This window comes from Eumetopias jubatus, unplaced genomic scaffold (assembly GCF_037043125.1).
Source record: "Eumetopias jubatus isolate StellerSeaLion01/CBP00866 unplaced genomic scaffold, mEumJub1_p1.0 scaffold_5, whole genome shotgun sequence".
NCBI lineage: Eukaryota > Metazoa > Chordata > Mammalia > Carnivora > Otariidae > Eumetopias > Eumetopias jubatus.
Window position 1 is genome coordinate 127,873,339 of NW_028274811.1, and position 15,331 is coordinate 127,888,669.

Genomic DNA, 15,331 nt, shown 5'->3' on the forward strand with positions numbered 1-15,331 from the left:
ATTTAGACTAGTGTGAACTTCCTTTTCACCATTAAGCTCTAGAGCAAGGGTGCATTGGGCAACTGGACAATCGTGTGTAATCAAACTCTCTGTAAATGAAGTTCTTCATTTCTTAAAAATGGATTTAAGTGATATTTTGCCTGTCTTACAATATTGCACTGAAAAAAAAATATGTGAAAATTAAGTAGAAAATGGAGTAAAAATCTGGTTTTCTAAAACAATTTTATAGAAATCCAGCTTACTCATCGTTTTTTCCTGTCAAAAAAAGTTAATTTTTCTTCTTCTAAATTTATGTCTTGGTTATTTATAATTTTTTTTCCATTTGCAAGATGCCAGAACATACTTAACAGAGAGCTGTGTACCTCCTCACCTTGCCCTTTGTTCACTTAAACAAGAAAGAGTTGTGCATTCAGCTTTGTCTATTTCCTGAGATGCCTGCACAAAAATTATGGAAGTAATGATATGGCAACATAACGCTAATTTCTTTGGTTTTTCTTTCTTCAAGTGTTTAGTTATTGAATTGTGAATTCCAGGGGGTCACTAAGATGTGCTTGAAAGACTGTAAGAGTTTTATTGGATAGCACATTATACAATAGTCATATTTTTCCTTTTCTTTCTTCAAATCTGTCCCTTTCAAAATAAAAATAAATAGCAGTTTATGTATTCTCTTTTATGGTTTTATTGGTAAACCTTTTTTCCTGTGTATCATTGTTGTGACTGTAAGTCACTTTACCTAAACTCTGAGACAGAATGGTGAATAGTTTTAGGAAGTGATGATGATAGTAATTTGATATTCTGTGAGTAGTGTTCCTGGTCTGTTTGAAACATTTAAAATGGAGAAAATAAATTGAAGAAACTTTGCATGATAATAGTTATATTTCTAATGTGTGTTGACTATGAAAATATATAATGACAAAAAAACAACTCTAAATTCAGTTGCACTCTTTACTTGAGTGAGTAGTTTATTAGTCATAAAACATACACATATATTTGAAAAATAGAAGCACTTTTTTAAAAAAGATTATTTATTTATTTATTTATTTGAGAGAGAGAATGAGACAGAGAGAGAGCTTGAGAGGGGAGAGGGTCAGAGGGAGAAGCAGACTCCCTGCTGAGCAGGGAGCCCGATGTGGGACTTGATCCCGGGACTCCAGGATCATGACCTGAGCCGAAGGCAGTCGCTTAACCAACTGAGCCACCCAGGCGCCCCAGTAGAAGCACTTCTATGAGCACAATATATTATGTATTCAATTAAGAGATAGTACTACCTGCACTTAGGGATTTAGATGCAGTTTCTCTGGAGTTTCCCCCAAACTGTAAGTTGGGAGCCATTGTTGTAGGATATCTACAAGTGAATGGGATTGTAAAGATTTATATTCAGCAGCAGTTAAAGTACATTTGGAGCTTAATATGTTCCGGGAACTAAATAAGATTGCTTTACATGTATTAACTAACTTATTCCTCACAGTAGCCCTGTAAGGTTGGTATTAACATTGTCCCCATTTTATAAATGTAGAGAGAAACTGAGAGGGTTTAAGTCATTTTTTTAAGGTCACATAGCTAATAAGTGGCAGATCTGAGATCTGAGCCCTAGTAGAAGGAACTCCAGAGCTTGACACTAACCATAACACTTCACTAAATTAGAATGTTTTTCAGTTTAGAGTTTAATGTTTTATACCTATAGATAATTCTGATTCTTATGCCTTTATTAAATACACAATCAGGTAAACTGAGATAGACTACCAATTTAAAGCTACTGGAACAAAAATGTATTTTAATGAAAACACAAAGTCAACATAATATTACCTGGAAGAGATTTTAGAGATCATCCAATACAGTGGTTCTCAAGTAGAGTAGGGAGCTGTTTGGGTGAATATTAAAATTCAGAATCCAAGACCACCACAGACATACTAAATCTGTATCTTTTGAGGACAGATGAACTTAGACATGTTTGTTTTCAAAGATGTCCCAGATGAGTTTAATGTATACCCCTGATTAAGAACTACTGGTCTAATTCACCTTCCTCATTTTGTTTTTGAAGAATTTGAAGTCCAGAAGGAGAGCAAGTTATTTCCACACAAGATCTAATATTAAAATCTTTGCCATCATCAACATAAACATATGTGTGTGTGTGTTTTTCTTTTTTTCAGAGATCTATAGAGATAAAAGACCATTTGAGTATTTTGCAGGCTAAAGAGGGAGAGAGGATTTAGGCACAAAAACCATAAATAACAAAAAATACATATGTTGGAAAATAAAATGTGGAAAAATGACTTAATGGCAGAAAGAAAAGAGGTTTAGTGGACAGAGACATCTCTAAGGCTTCAGAGTGGAGGTGGGTCTTGAAAGAAGAGTAGAACTTAGTGAAGTAGAGAGGAGGAGTGGGAAGCTTTCTAGGTAGGGGAAGTAGTGTGATAAAAAGACAGAGAGGCAGAAAAATGAACAGAAATTTGGGATAAATGAACAGACCATTCTGGCTAAGGTGAATGTTTTTTTGTGGGGACAAGTAGAAGAGCAGTCAGAGACGTGGCTGGGGGCTAAATGGTGGCCTTATGAATTAGACTAAGAAGTTTGCACTTTTTCCTATAGGAAGAAGAAAACCATTGAAAATTTTAGGTGGATGATGGATGAAAATGGTATTTACAAGTCCAGTGACTGAGTTTAAGGGTAGAGAATCACCTAATGACTTTGGGCCCACCCTATGGAGGTAGAACTGGTTTGCAATTAAGAGTTGTAATGGCAGGTGTAGCTTACCTGGTAGAATTTTACTGCCTTTATTGTTTCCAGACATAAACTATGATAGCACATAAGCAAGGAGAGTCCTGTTTAGGACTCTCAAAACAGTGCTCTAGACTGCTTTCCATGGTGGAACTTCTAGTATTTGTTTTAAAATACGATACCTAAGAATAAACCTAACCAAAGAAGCAAAGGATCTGTACTCAGAAAACTATAGAATAATCATAAGAAATTGAGGAAGACACAAAGAAATGGAAAAATGTTCCATGCTCATGGATTAGAAGAACAAATATTGTTAAAATGTCTATGCTACCTAAAACAATCTACACATTCAATGCAATTCCTATCAAAATACCATCAACTTTTTTCACAGAACTGGAACAAATAATCCAAAAATTTGTATGGAACCAGACAAGACCCCGAATAGCCAAGGTAATGTTGAAAAAGAAAACCAAAACTGGTGGCATCAAAATTCTGGACTTTAAGCTATATTACAAAGCTGTAATCATCAAGACAGTATGGTACTGGCACAAAAACAGACACATAGATCAATGGAACAGAATAGAGAGCCCAGAAATGGACCCTCAACTCTATGGTCAACTCATCTTCGACAAAGCAGGAAAGAATATCCAATGGAAAAAAGACAGTCTCTTCAACAAATGGTGTTGGGAAAATTGGACAGCCACATACAGAAGAATGAAACTGGACCACTTTCTTACACCATACACCAAAATAAACTCCAAATGGATGAAAGACCTAAATGTGAGACAGGGATCCATCAAAATCCTAGAGGAGAACAAAGGCAGCAAATTCTTTGACCTTGGCTGCAGCAACTTCTCACTAGACATGTCTTCAAAGGCAAGGGAAACAAAAGTAAAAATGAGCTATTGGAACTTCATCAAGATACAAACTTTTGCACAGCAAAGGAAACAGTCGACAAAACTAAAAGACAACCTACGGAATGGGAGAAGACATTTGCAAATGTCTTATCAGATAAAGGGCTAGTATCCAAAATATATAAAGATCTTATCAAACCCAGTGCCCAAAAAATCAAATAATCCAGTCAAGTAATGGGTAGAGGACATGAACAGACATTTCTCCAAGAAAGACATACAAATGGCCAACAGGCACATGAATAAATGCTCCACATCACTTGGCATCAGAGAAATACAAATCAAAACCACAATGAGATACCACCTCACACCCGTCAGAATGGCTAAAATTAACAAGTCAGGAAATGACAGATGTTGGCAAGGATGTGGAGAAAGAGGAACCCTCCTACACTGTTGGTGGGAATGCAAACTGGTGTAGCCCTCTGGAAAACAGTATGAAGGTTCCTCAAAAAGTTGAAAATAGGGCACCTGGGTGGCTCAGTCCATTAAGCGTCTGTCTTTGGCTCAGGTCATGATCCTAGGGTCCTGGGATCGAGTCCCACATCGGGCTCCCTGCTCAGCAGGGAAGCTGCTTCTCCCTCTCTTCCCTGCTTGTGCTCTCTGTCGTTATCTCTGTCTCTCTCAAATAAACAAATAAAATCTTAAAAAAAAAAGTTGAAAATAGAGCTACCCTACAACCAAGCAATCGCACTACTGGGTATATACCCCAAAGATACAAATGTAGTGATCCGAAGGGACACCTGCACCTCGATGTTTATAGCTACAATGTCCACAGTAGCCAAACTATGGGAAGAGCCCAGATGTCCATCGATAGACGAATGGATAAAGAAGATGTGATACACACACACACACACACACACACACACACACACACACAGAGAGAGAGAGAGAGAGAGAGAGAGAGAGGAATATTATGCAGCCACCAAAAAATGAAATCTTGCCATTTGCAGCAATGTAGATGGAACTAGAGGGTAGTATGCTAAGCGAAATAAGTCAATTGGAGAAAGACAATTATCATATGATCTGACTGATATGTGGAATTTAAGAAACAAGGCAGAGGATCATAGGGGAAGAGAGGAAAAAATGAAACAAGATGAAACCAGAGAGGGAAATAACTGAGGGTTGCTGGAGGGGAGGGGGTGGGGGGATAGGGAAACTGGGTGATGGACAGTGGGGAGGGTATGTGTTGTAATGAGCAGTGGGTATTATATAAGACTGATGAATTACAAACCTGTACCCCGAAACAAATAATACATTATATGTTAATTAAATAAAAATAAATAAATAAATTTCAATAAAAGTTGAAGAGACAGAATTTAGTCTGAGGTTTTTAAAATTTGCTTACTACTATCTTGTTCTTACTTTAGCCAAGTATGCCTAGTTTTATATGGAGCTGAGGACTTTTCATAAGATTTCAGTCAATGTTGATACTGAATTTGGCTCAGAAAGAGAAGTAAACTAAAAGACCATAGTAATTCTTCAAGAAGAATTTATTTATTTATTTTTGTTCACCTTTGTGGAATTTTAAAGTTAAACTTTTATTCTGAAATAATTGTAGATCCATATGCAGTAGTTGCAAATAATATAGGGAGATCTTATGTACTTTTTACCCCATTCCCCTCAATGGTAACATCTTAGAAAACTAGCATTCAGTATCACAATCAGGATATTGACACTGATACAGTGAAGACATAGAACATTACCATCACCATAAAATTTTCTGATGTTGTCCTTTTTAATAGCCATATAATAGCCATATCTTCCTGCCCTTTACGTGTCCTTAACCTCTGGCAACCACTAATCTGTTCTCCATTTCTATAATTTTGTTATATATCTAATGTTCTGTAAATGGAATAATACAGTTTATAACATTTAGAGATCAGCTTTTTTTTTTTCACTCAGCATAATTCTCTGGACATATGCCCAACTTGTTGCATTTATCAATAATTTGTTCCTTTTTATTATATCCTATGGTGTTTTTGAGTGTATCTCTTTGTTTAGCTTTTTTAATAATTTAGATATTATATTACATATACATTGGTCATCACAGTCTACTGGTGCCATCATTTTACCAGTTTGAATGAAGTATAGAAACCTTACCTCCTTCATTTACAATATAGTTACCTTCCCTCATTTGCAGTATAATAGTCTTAAATATTTCCTGTACATACATTTTGAATCACATCAGATAGTGTTATACATTTTGCTTCAACTATCAAACATAATTTAGGAAACCTAAGAGGAAGAGTGTATTTATTCATGTTTTTGCTTACTGGGTTCTTTTTTCATTCCTGATGTTCCAAGGTTCCTTCTTTTATCATTTCTTTTCTTTTCTTTTTTAATTTTATAGGCTCAAATTTATTCCATCTGTTTTTTTATCTGATAAGAGTTTATTATCCAGAGTATATCAAGAACTCTTACAACTCAACAATAAAAAGACAACTCAGTTTTTAAACGTATATATATATATATACAATGGAATATTACTCAACCATCCATTTGGTTCTTATTTATATCTTCTATTCTTTGCTAAGACTTTCTCTTTGTTAGGACTTTCTATTTTGTTTTGAGTGTATTTGTGATTGCTCATTGAAACATTTTTTATTATGGTTGTTTTTTGTTAGGTAATTCTAAGATTGCTATCATCTTCATATTGCCATCTGTTTATACTTTTTTAGTCCGTTTTAGATTTTCCTGGTTCTTGGTATGATAACTGATTGTCAGTTGAAACCTGGCTATTTGGTATGTTAAGAGAGTCTAGATCTTATTTAAATCTCAGGTGGTTTTCTCAGACACCAAGGGAAGGAGGGGTGCCACCTCCTTAATGCCAGGTGGGGGTAGAAGTCCATCTAGGTTCTTTACTCTGGCTCCTTTGGTACTCAAGGGAGAATACTCCTTATTTCTACTGAGCAGGAATGGAAGTTCCAGCTCTCTATAGATCTCATAGATCTATAGATATCTTCCTGGATGGGAAGCCTCCTTACTGCTCTCTATGTGACCACCACTGACAACACATAGAGAGCGGGGTGGCCTCATTTCTCCTGGAAAGTAGTGTAAATCCTTACTTTCCTCTAGGATATCACTCTAGTAGGAAGAGAGAGGGGTATCCTATTCCTGCTGGGTGGCGATTGAAGTCCATGCTCCCCATGTGGTCTCCACTGACACCATGGGAATGTGTGCATGAGAGGGTGGCTCATTACTGCCCACAGGGATAAATGTTCCAGTTCTCTACTTACTTCTCTGATAAGTAAGTGGGTGGTGAGTATTAGGATGCCTTATTCCAGCCTGGTGTATTCCAGCCTGGTAGAAGTCTAAGATCCTCACTTGTCCTTTGCTGGTGGGGTTGGGGTTGAGGGTGGGTGGGGTCAGTTTCTTCTGTGGTTCTTATTTTGTGTGATGTTTATTTTTTAAACATTTTTTGTCTTGTTAGACTGCTCCTTTCCTGGACCTTTGGCTAAACAGCAGGCTGCTATTGTTGTTTATGTCTGTTTTATTCATCGGTGTTTCTGGGTTGCTGACTTTTTCAGCTCCAAGTCTGGAATATTATGAGGCAAAAAGAAAATGTAGGAACCCACCACCATGTTGTTACTTGGGTCCTGAGGTTCCTAGCCCATCTGCTTTCTTTTCTTCACCTTTCAGTCTTATGTTTGTTTTATATATAATATTAAAGGTTTTGTATTGTATTTAGTGAGAGGAATAGATAGGGAAAAGTGCATATACTCCACCTTCCTGGAAGGAAGTCCTCATAAGAATTTGTTTTTAAGCATTAGATCTTCCGGATTCCAGATGTTCTGATTGCATAATTTGTATGCTTGTTATTTGTGTGAAAGGTGCCCTTTCATATTGGTTTATCCCTTGAAAAATTAATGACTTTTCCTGAAATAAATGAGTTACTACTTCTCAAGTGAAACATTTAAATAGATGCTATTTAAAAAAAAAAAACCTTTGTTTTTAAGTGGCATTTTACTTTCTAAATCAGTGTTTCTTACTCTTTTGGAGGGGTTGGGGAGGTGTCAAAAGACTTGTTTGAGAATCTGATTAAAACATTATACCTTCTGCCCCCTAATTTTGCTTACCATTTATGAGGTTCATAAATAGCATATAGAGCCTGGTAAATAATCACTATCTTATGTATTGGTAATGTGAGTTGTGAAGTTGACAAAAGACCAAGAATGGAAAAGGAAAAAAAATGTTTAGGAAATAAAGGACTCAAGACTCTTTCTATGACAGGCTGGTAGTCCTCATAGTCAAGCTCTACAAAACTCCATTTTTTCAGCTTAGGTAGAAAGATGACTTGTATGTGCTGGAAGGAACTTCTGTTAATTCCTGTTAATACAGTTCTTAAAAGTGGTGGAGTTGCTATTCCAGTCTAGGTCTTCTTTACTTTAATACCTATATTTCTTATTTCTATCTTAAACACTCAGTGTTTTCTGTCACTTATTTATTTCCAGCTAGCTATTTGAGGAATTTCCTAATCACACAGACCATATCCCTATCTTTGGATTGTCCATAACTTGGCATGAAAAGCAACCATTATGTAAAAAAAAAGTATTGATAAGGACTGAGATTTTCTTCCTGTTGAACAAAAGATTGATGCTGGATAACTGTTGCTGAGGAAGGATTGCTAAAGAGAGTTTTTCAGTTATTTATTGCTGTGAACACACCACCCCAAAACTTAGTAGTTTGAAACCACAACTATTAATTATTTCTCAAAATTCTCTGGATTGGTAATCTGGATGGTTTTTCCGCTGGTCTTGACTGGGATCACATGATTGCCTTTTTATGATGACTTGATTGGGGCTGGAGGCCCAAGATCTCCTCCCTAATACTTTTGGCAATTGATATTAGCAATAAGCTGGGGCACCTTTGTCCTCCTTCAAGTGGCCTCTCGTCCTCCATTTGGTGAGATTGGACTTCTTTAATGTATGGTAGTCTCATTGTTCCAAGAGAGAGAAATATGAAAACTGTAAGGTCTCTGAAGGCCTTGTCCTTGAAGTCACATGGTATTACTTCTACTGCATTCTCTGGTCAAAGCAAGTCACAGGGCCAGCCTAGATTCAAGCAGAAGGAAAATAGATTCCATCTCTTGATGGGAAGAGGGGCAAAGTCACACACTACAAAAGGGCATATGAGATGGGAGGAATTGTGGTCATTCCTGCAAACAATCTACCACAGGGGACAAGGAAGTATAATGTTGATGAAGTAGAGGAGGTGATTTGTGCAGAAGGTTAGTGAGTGGTAGGGTGAGCTACTGACATGAGGCCATGTGTCCTGGAACAAACTCAAGCTATGAACAGCAGCCAAAGAAAAGAGTGTGAAGCATTTGGCAGGCAGACTTTCTGTGATGACTAGCTCTGGGGACTACTCGTTTTGACTTGGCCAGTGGACAGAACTTGGCTTTTTTCCCTAGAGTTTTATCCCTTTTGTAAGCAAAGGCTGAAGTCAACAGGCTATAGTTCAATTTGGATACATAATTAGCCTGGGACAAAAAAATTTTTTTCCCATGCTAAGCACCTCATGGACTTAAAAAATTCAAATATGAAATGAAGCTGTCTGCAAAACACCTATTATGCAAACATTTTGGCTGCTAAAATAGTGTTGTAAGTAATAAAGAAATGAAGACTATGGGGTTTTTCAGAATTTTTGGTGCTTATAACCTAATGGATTAGTAGCGTTAGTTTAGTAAACCAGCTTTAAAGAGGATATGTGGATATTTCTTGATAAGGCTGATGCCATATCATTCAGTACTGCACCAGTTGGATATCTCAGGTGAGATGTGCATGTCAGGCATTCACTTATGGAACATGAGCCGTGAGTAGACGTGTGACTGTGCCTATGAGATCGAGTGTGTGCTGAATCAGCTATAGCCAGGAGAGATTAATCACATGCCTGCATTCCAATACTCACTGTGTATCCAGTCCTGTCTTATAGAATGCCAGCTTTTCAAGTTTCACCATTTGGGATCTCTGAGCTCTAAATATACAACCTTACTCTAACATGGTAGTAAGGAACAACCTCATGTGACTAAAACATGGCAGTGATTACTGAGAGAGATCTTTAAAAGCTACCATATTGTTCTATATGTATTTCATTCCTTTAATTGAAATATTCAGAGAGTGTTGGCAATAGAGAAGGCACTCTCATGGAAGATAATCAAAGATAGTGTGTGAGGCTGATCTTACACATGTATAAAATAGCAAAGTGATCTGAAGGATTTTAAGAAAGGAATAAACCCAGAAGAATATCCTTTCTGGATCATTTCTCATATCTGAAATTTTACCACTAGAGCAATTCTTTCTCCCTCTCCTCCTTTTGTTTCTAACAGTTTCCTGTAGACTTTCTCTATTAAAGGGCAAATACTCCTGGTATGTTGCTATATAAGGCTGCATGAGATAGTGGACATCATATAAACCTTGATTTCTGACTGTCCTTACTAATGGAAAAGTTACTAAACTTCTGTTAGACTCATTGGGTTTTGTGGGGATTCAACTTTATTATATATATGTTTATACATACATATATACCTACACATACATATACATATACTTACATATATACACATATGAAATTAATGGCCGTACCTGTACCTGTATATATATAAACCCTCATCTATCTATCCTAAAAAATAATGGATGTTCAATAAACAGTAATTTCCTGCTTTTCTTAAAATAGCAAACTAGCAAAATACCTAGGTAGTATTTTCTTTCATTGCTCTTTCTTGACATTAAGGCAGAAGTTCATAACTTGGGGTCTATGGGGAGAAAAGGGGGTTCTGTGAACTTGAATGAGGAACAATTTTGTCTTTATTTTCATTAACCTTTAACTGAAATTTTACATTTCCTTCAATTAAAAATGTAAGCTACAAACCACAGCAATAATGGCAATACCAATATGAAACTGTCAACAATAGGAGTAACAATATTTTCATGTCACATTATAAAATTTACAGAAAGTTTGAAACATGATTTATATTCATGATTACTTTGAATTGATAGTTATTAGACTGCTACTAGATCTTGTTATTGAATGCATCAATAAAGATGCACACATAGATTCAGCAGTGGCCACTGAACAGACCGGACTTCACTTGCACATGCACCTCGCTCCACTTCCTCTGCAACCATGTCTGACAAACCTGATATGGCTGAGATTGAGAAATTTGATAAGTCAAAATTGAAGAAGACAGAAACGCAAGAGAAAAATCCACTGCCTTCAAAAGAAACGATTGAACAGGAGAAGCAAGCAGGCGAATCATAATCAGGCGTGCGCTGCCAATATGCACTGTGCGTTCCACAAGCATTGCCTTCTTATTTTACTTCTTTTAGCTGTTTAACTTTGTAGATGCAAAGTGGTTGGATCAAGTTTAAATGACTGTGCTGCCCCTTTTCACATCAAAGAATCGAGAACTACTGACAATTTAGAGGCGCCTGCCTCTCCCATCTGCCTGTCTGGCTGGCAGGGAAGGAAAAGAACTTGCATGTTGGTGAAGGAAGAAGCTGGGTGGGATGACAGTGAAATCGAGAGTGAAAACCAAGCTGGTCCGGGGTGTCCTGCAGGCTGTAAAATGCAGTTTAATCAGAGTGCCATTTTTTTTTGTTCAAATGATTTTAATTATTGGAATGCACAATTTTTTTAATATGCAATAAAAAGTTCTAAAACCTGGAAAAAAGAAGATGCATACATATTACTATTTCACAAATTTAGTGATTTGATAAGTGTATTTCATTATAATTGGTTTTATTTTTAACTTTATGCATTTTATTTTATGGATTTAGAAGCATTATTCTAAGAAGAGATCCATGTGCAGTAAAAGAAAAAAGTTATTTGTACTTATTCAATAGTGATAAGTACAAAATAGTGATTTGTACTTATTCAATAGTGAATCATTCAAATATGATTCAATACTTATTCAAATAGTGTTGTATCAACTTCTTTTGTAAGGTTTAGTCATGTGATCACTTACACTTAGGGTTTTTAATCATTAGGTTCTGGACATGACTTTTTCAGTAATTTACCATTTTATTCAAAAAAGTTCACCACAGTGATTAAGTTTATTATTGAACAGCTAAAATTTTTGTGTATAGATGACATTAAACTATAGCATATCTATACAATAGAATACAAACTAGTATAAAAAGGAATGAAGAATAGTTATATATACTACTGTGGAATAACTTTCAGGATATACTGTTAATTTAAAAAATGAAAAAGAAGGGGCACCTGGGTGGCTCAGTCATTAAGCGTCTGCCTTTGGCTCAGGTCATGGTCCCAGGGTTCTGGGATCGAGCCCCGCATTGGGCTCCCTGCTCCGCAGGAAGCCTGCTTCTCCATTTCCCACTCCCCTTGCTTGTATTTCCTCTCTTACTGTGTCTCTCTCTATCAAATAAATAAATAAAATCTTTAAAAAAATAAAATAAAAAAGAAAAGACAAATGTGTATAGTATTCCCTTTTATCTAAGAAAGAGGTATATAAATAAATGTATAATAAAAATATATTCTAGCTACCTTACTTTTATAAAAATGACCTAAATGAAATGAGATATCCTCGATTAGGTCCTGGAACAGAAAGAGGATGTTAATGGAAAAACTAGTGAAATATGAGTAAAAGTCTCTAATTTAGTTGTTAGTGTTGTGCCAGTTGTTAATTTCTCATTTTTGACAAATGCATGATGGTTATGTGAGATGTCAACATTGGGGAAAGCTCGATGAAGGGCATATAGACCTCTCTCTGCTATCTTTGCAACTTTTCTGAAAACTGAAAATTATTTGAAAATAAAGTTTAAGAAAAGAATAAAGAAAAATGGAAGGATAAACCAGAAATTAATAAAAATGTTTAGTGGGAAGGAAGGAAGAGATTAGAGACAGTAGGGATAGAAACTAGAAACCTCTGAATGTACATAGTTTCATAGATCGAACTCAGCCTAACCACTGAAATGTTTTATGTAATTATAAGACAGAATTAAAGAAAAAAGTCCCTAAAATCACAAGTAAAATGAAACATAATGTACCTACTTTTGCATTGCTGGCTTAGTCACATTGAGAGGAGTTGATTTCAAGTAATTTTAAAACAATAATTTGACTATGCACTGCTAGTGGGATATATCCTATGGCCAAAATAAAGTGCAAAAAAAAATTTAAACTGCCTTTAGTAATCATATTGTAATAATAATATTAATACTGTTATTTTTTAAAAGATTTATTTATTTGAGAGAGAGAGAGAGCAAAAGTGGAGGGGGCAGAGGGAGAAGGAGATTCCCCACTTAGCAGGGAGCCTGACCCAGGGCTCAATCCCAGGACCCCAGGATCATGACCTGAGCCTAAGGCAGATGCTTAACTGACTGAGCCACCCAGGTGCCCAACTACTGTTATTTTGAACCAATCTTTATATATGTGTGTGTACGTGTGTATAATATATAGTAAGATAACACTAATAAATATGTTAATGTCATTACTAAATCAGTATTTTTAGTATAAGATAAAGAGATAAAAACATAAAATCGAGGAAGTAAAAAAGCTCTGTAGTTATATATTTGGAAATACTGGTTTGAATTTTTTTTAAGAAGAATACTGGTTTGAATTTATGATGACTTTCTCATAAAAATGATCAGTGATAACATGATATCCTAATTTATTGGTAACTAAAAACAGCAAATTAGATGGTGGTAAAAAGGAAGGTCTGCTCTTTATAGCTACTGTCAAATGAGAGGAAAAGGTATTTGGAGTAATGAGTACAGGAGGAAATCATACTTCATACTTCATCATTGAGGATGTTACAGTAAAATGAATGATATTTGTAATCATGATTTGAATCAAGAAAAGCTCCATTTATGACCATGTCCTCTGTTGGAGAGCAGTCAAATGTTTTACTATATTAGAAAATAAATAGAACATATTTTAGCATTAAGTATCAGGTGTATCAAAATTTATGTGGCTTTCTTTCTTCCCAGATGATCCTGAAAAATGAGGAGTGATTATTTTGGAAACACTTCCAAATGTGAGCTAATGTCTCCTGTTGATTTGCACCAGGTGATTACTTAAAGCATCTTGGTAGGAATAACAAGTGTCTGGTCTGAGTCTATAATTATGAAAGGAATTGGCTGATAAGTAGTTATGTGAATCCATGTGCCTCTCAGAATGTAAGTGCTGCTGAATAGGTCATTGCAAGATGATCAGGGCTGTCTAAATATACAGTTAATCTCCAAATGAATTTGGAGTATCTTTTCCTTTCCCCATAGTACTTTGCACATGAGACATCACTGTGCTGACTTAAAATTTTTTCAACCTAACTCCCTTTCCTTATTTATCTCTTCATGTCTTAAAAATTACTAGCATTATAATTTGCTTTACATTTTAAACTTATGATTTATTGAGTCACTAATTTCGGCTATCAATGGCATAGAATAGTGTTAGTTGAACTTTTCCTTAGGTGAGGTAGTCAGGCATTAATAGCTTTCTTTTTTGGTAGAACAGTATAATTTCTTTAACTACATTTTTCTGTTTTCTGGAACTAAAAGCAGAGAAATATACTGAAATAATCACATTATAAGGAGAACAGGTGCTCTTATTCTTCAATAAATCAATACATTGTATAAAATATATTAATTCATTCTCTCCTAAATATTTATATATTAAGCCCTATGCTAGATACTGTAATAGATAGAGGTGGATTATATAGAGAGAGTGCCCCTCATCACATTCTTGCTATTACTGCCATTCTTTCATACTGTCTAAAATTCATTACATAGGGGCATCTGGGTGGCTCAGTCAGTTAAGCATCTGCCTTGGGCTCAGATCATAATCCCAGGGTCCTGGGATCAAGTCCCACATCAGGCCCTTTGCTCAGCAGGGAGCCAGCTTCTCCCTCTGCCTCTGCTTTCTCCTCCTCCCCCCCTCCCCCCGCCTTCTCACTCTCTCAAATAAATAAATGAAAATCTTAAAAAAAAAAATTCCTTACATAGTTATGTAAACTTTCTCAATTGCTATTCATGTATTTTAACAAGCTTTTAAGATGCATAGATACTTGGAGTTGTTAGAGGACTGTCATTTTAGTGTTAGTAAAATCAGAGTCCTTTCCTTTTAACACCTTGCTGAAGAAAACTTCATTGAGAGAATAAACTTTTTTTTTTTAATGGGGCTCAGAGAAGAAATAGTTGATTAATTTGGCACATTAGATATGAGTAGTGGGGACATTTGGACAGCTAGAAGACAAATAAGGTCAGAGGGGAGTACCTAAGGAATCTTGAGTAAGGGGGAGAAAGAAGTAAGAAAAGGAAGATCCATTTCTAAGGACAAACTGCTTTTGTAATGGCACCGTGGACTGGACTGACATTGTATTCTACCTCAGTCATTTCTCTTGGTGTCTCATTCCTTACTCCATCCTCTCTCCCATCTTTCCTCTTGACCTCTTTTGTTGAGGCTGTTTTTTGTTTGTTTTTGAGGACATATTGATCAGATTATTCTCACCCATTTCCATATCAACAAATCTGCCAGAATGATATTTTAAAAACATATGCCAAGTAATATCACTTTCTTGCTTAAAATATTCCAATGGCTTCCCAGTGCACTTAGAATAAAAGTCTAACTCTATACCTCAGCCTACAAAAGTCTACTTGATCTGGCCCAAGCTTTTTCTATGACCTCATTTCCCACTGTTCTGTCCTTATGCTTCAGCCACATTTCTCGATGACTTGGATATACTGAGT

At 35.9% G+C, this 15,331-nt stretch overlaps 1 protein-coding gene across 1 annotated transcript; it reads left to right on the forward strand.

Moving 5' to 3' along the window:
- Window positions 1-10,751: 10,751 nt before the first annotated feature.
- Window positions 10,752-10,886, forward strand: LOC114204859 (thymosin beta-4). The gene has a single exon (XM_028098075.1). The coding sequence runs from the start codon at window positions 10,752-10,754 to the stop codon at window positions 10,884-10,886; it is 135 nt and encodes a 44-aa protein (XP_027953876.1).
- Window positions 10,887-15,331: the final 4,445 nt, after the last annotated feature.

What these genes read in the sequence shown, in the direction of transcription:
- LOC114204859 (XM_028098075.1), top strand. Translation starts at nt 10,752, where the DNA reads ATGTCTGACAAACCTGATATGGCTGAGATTGAGAAATTTGATAAGTCA.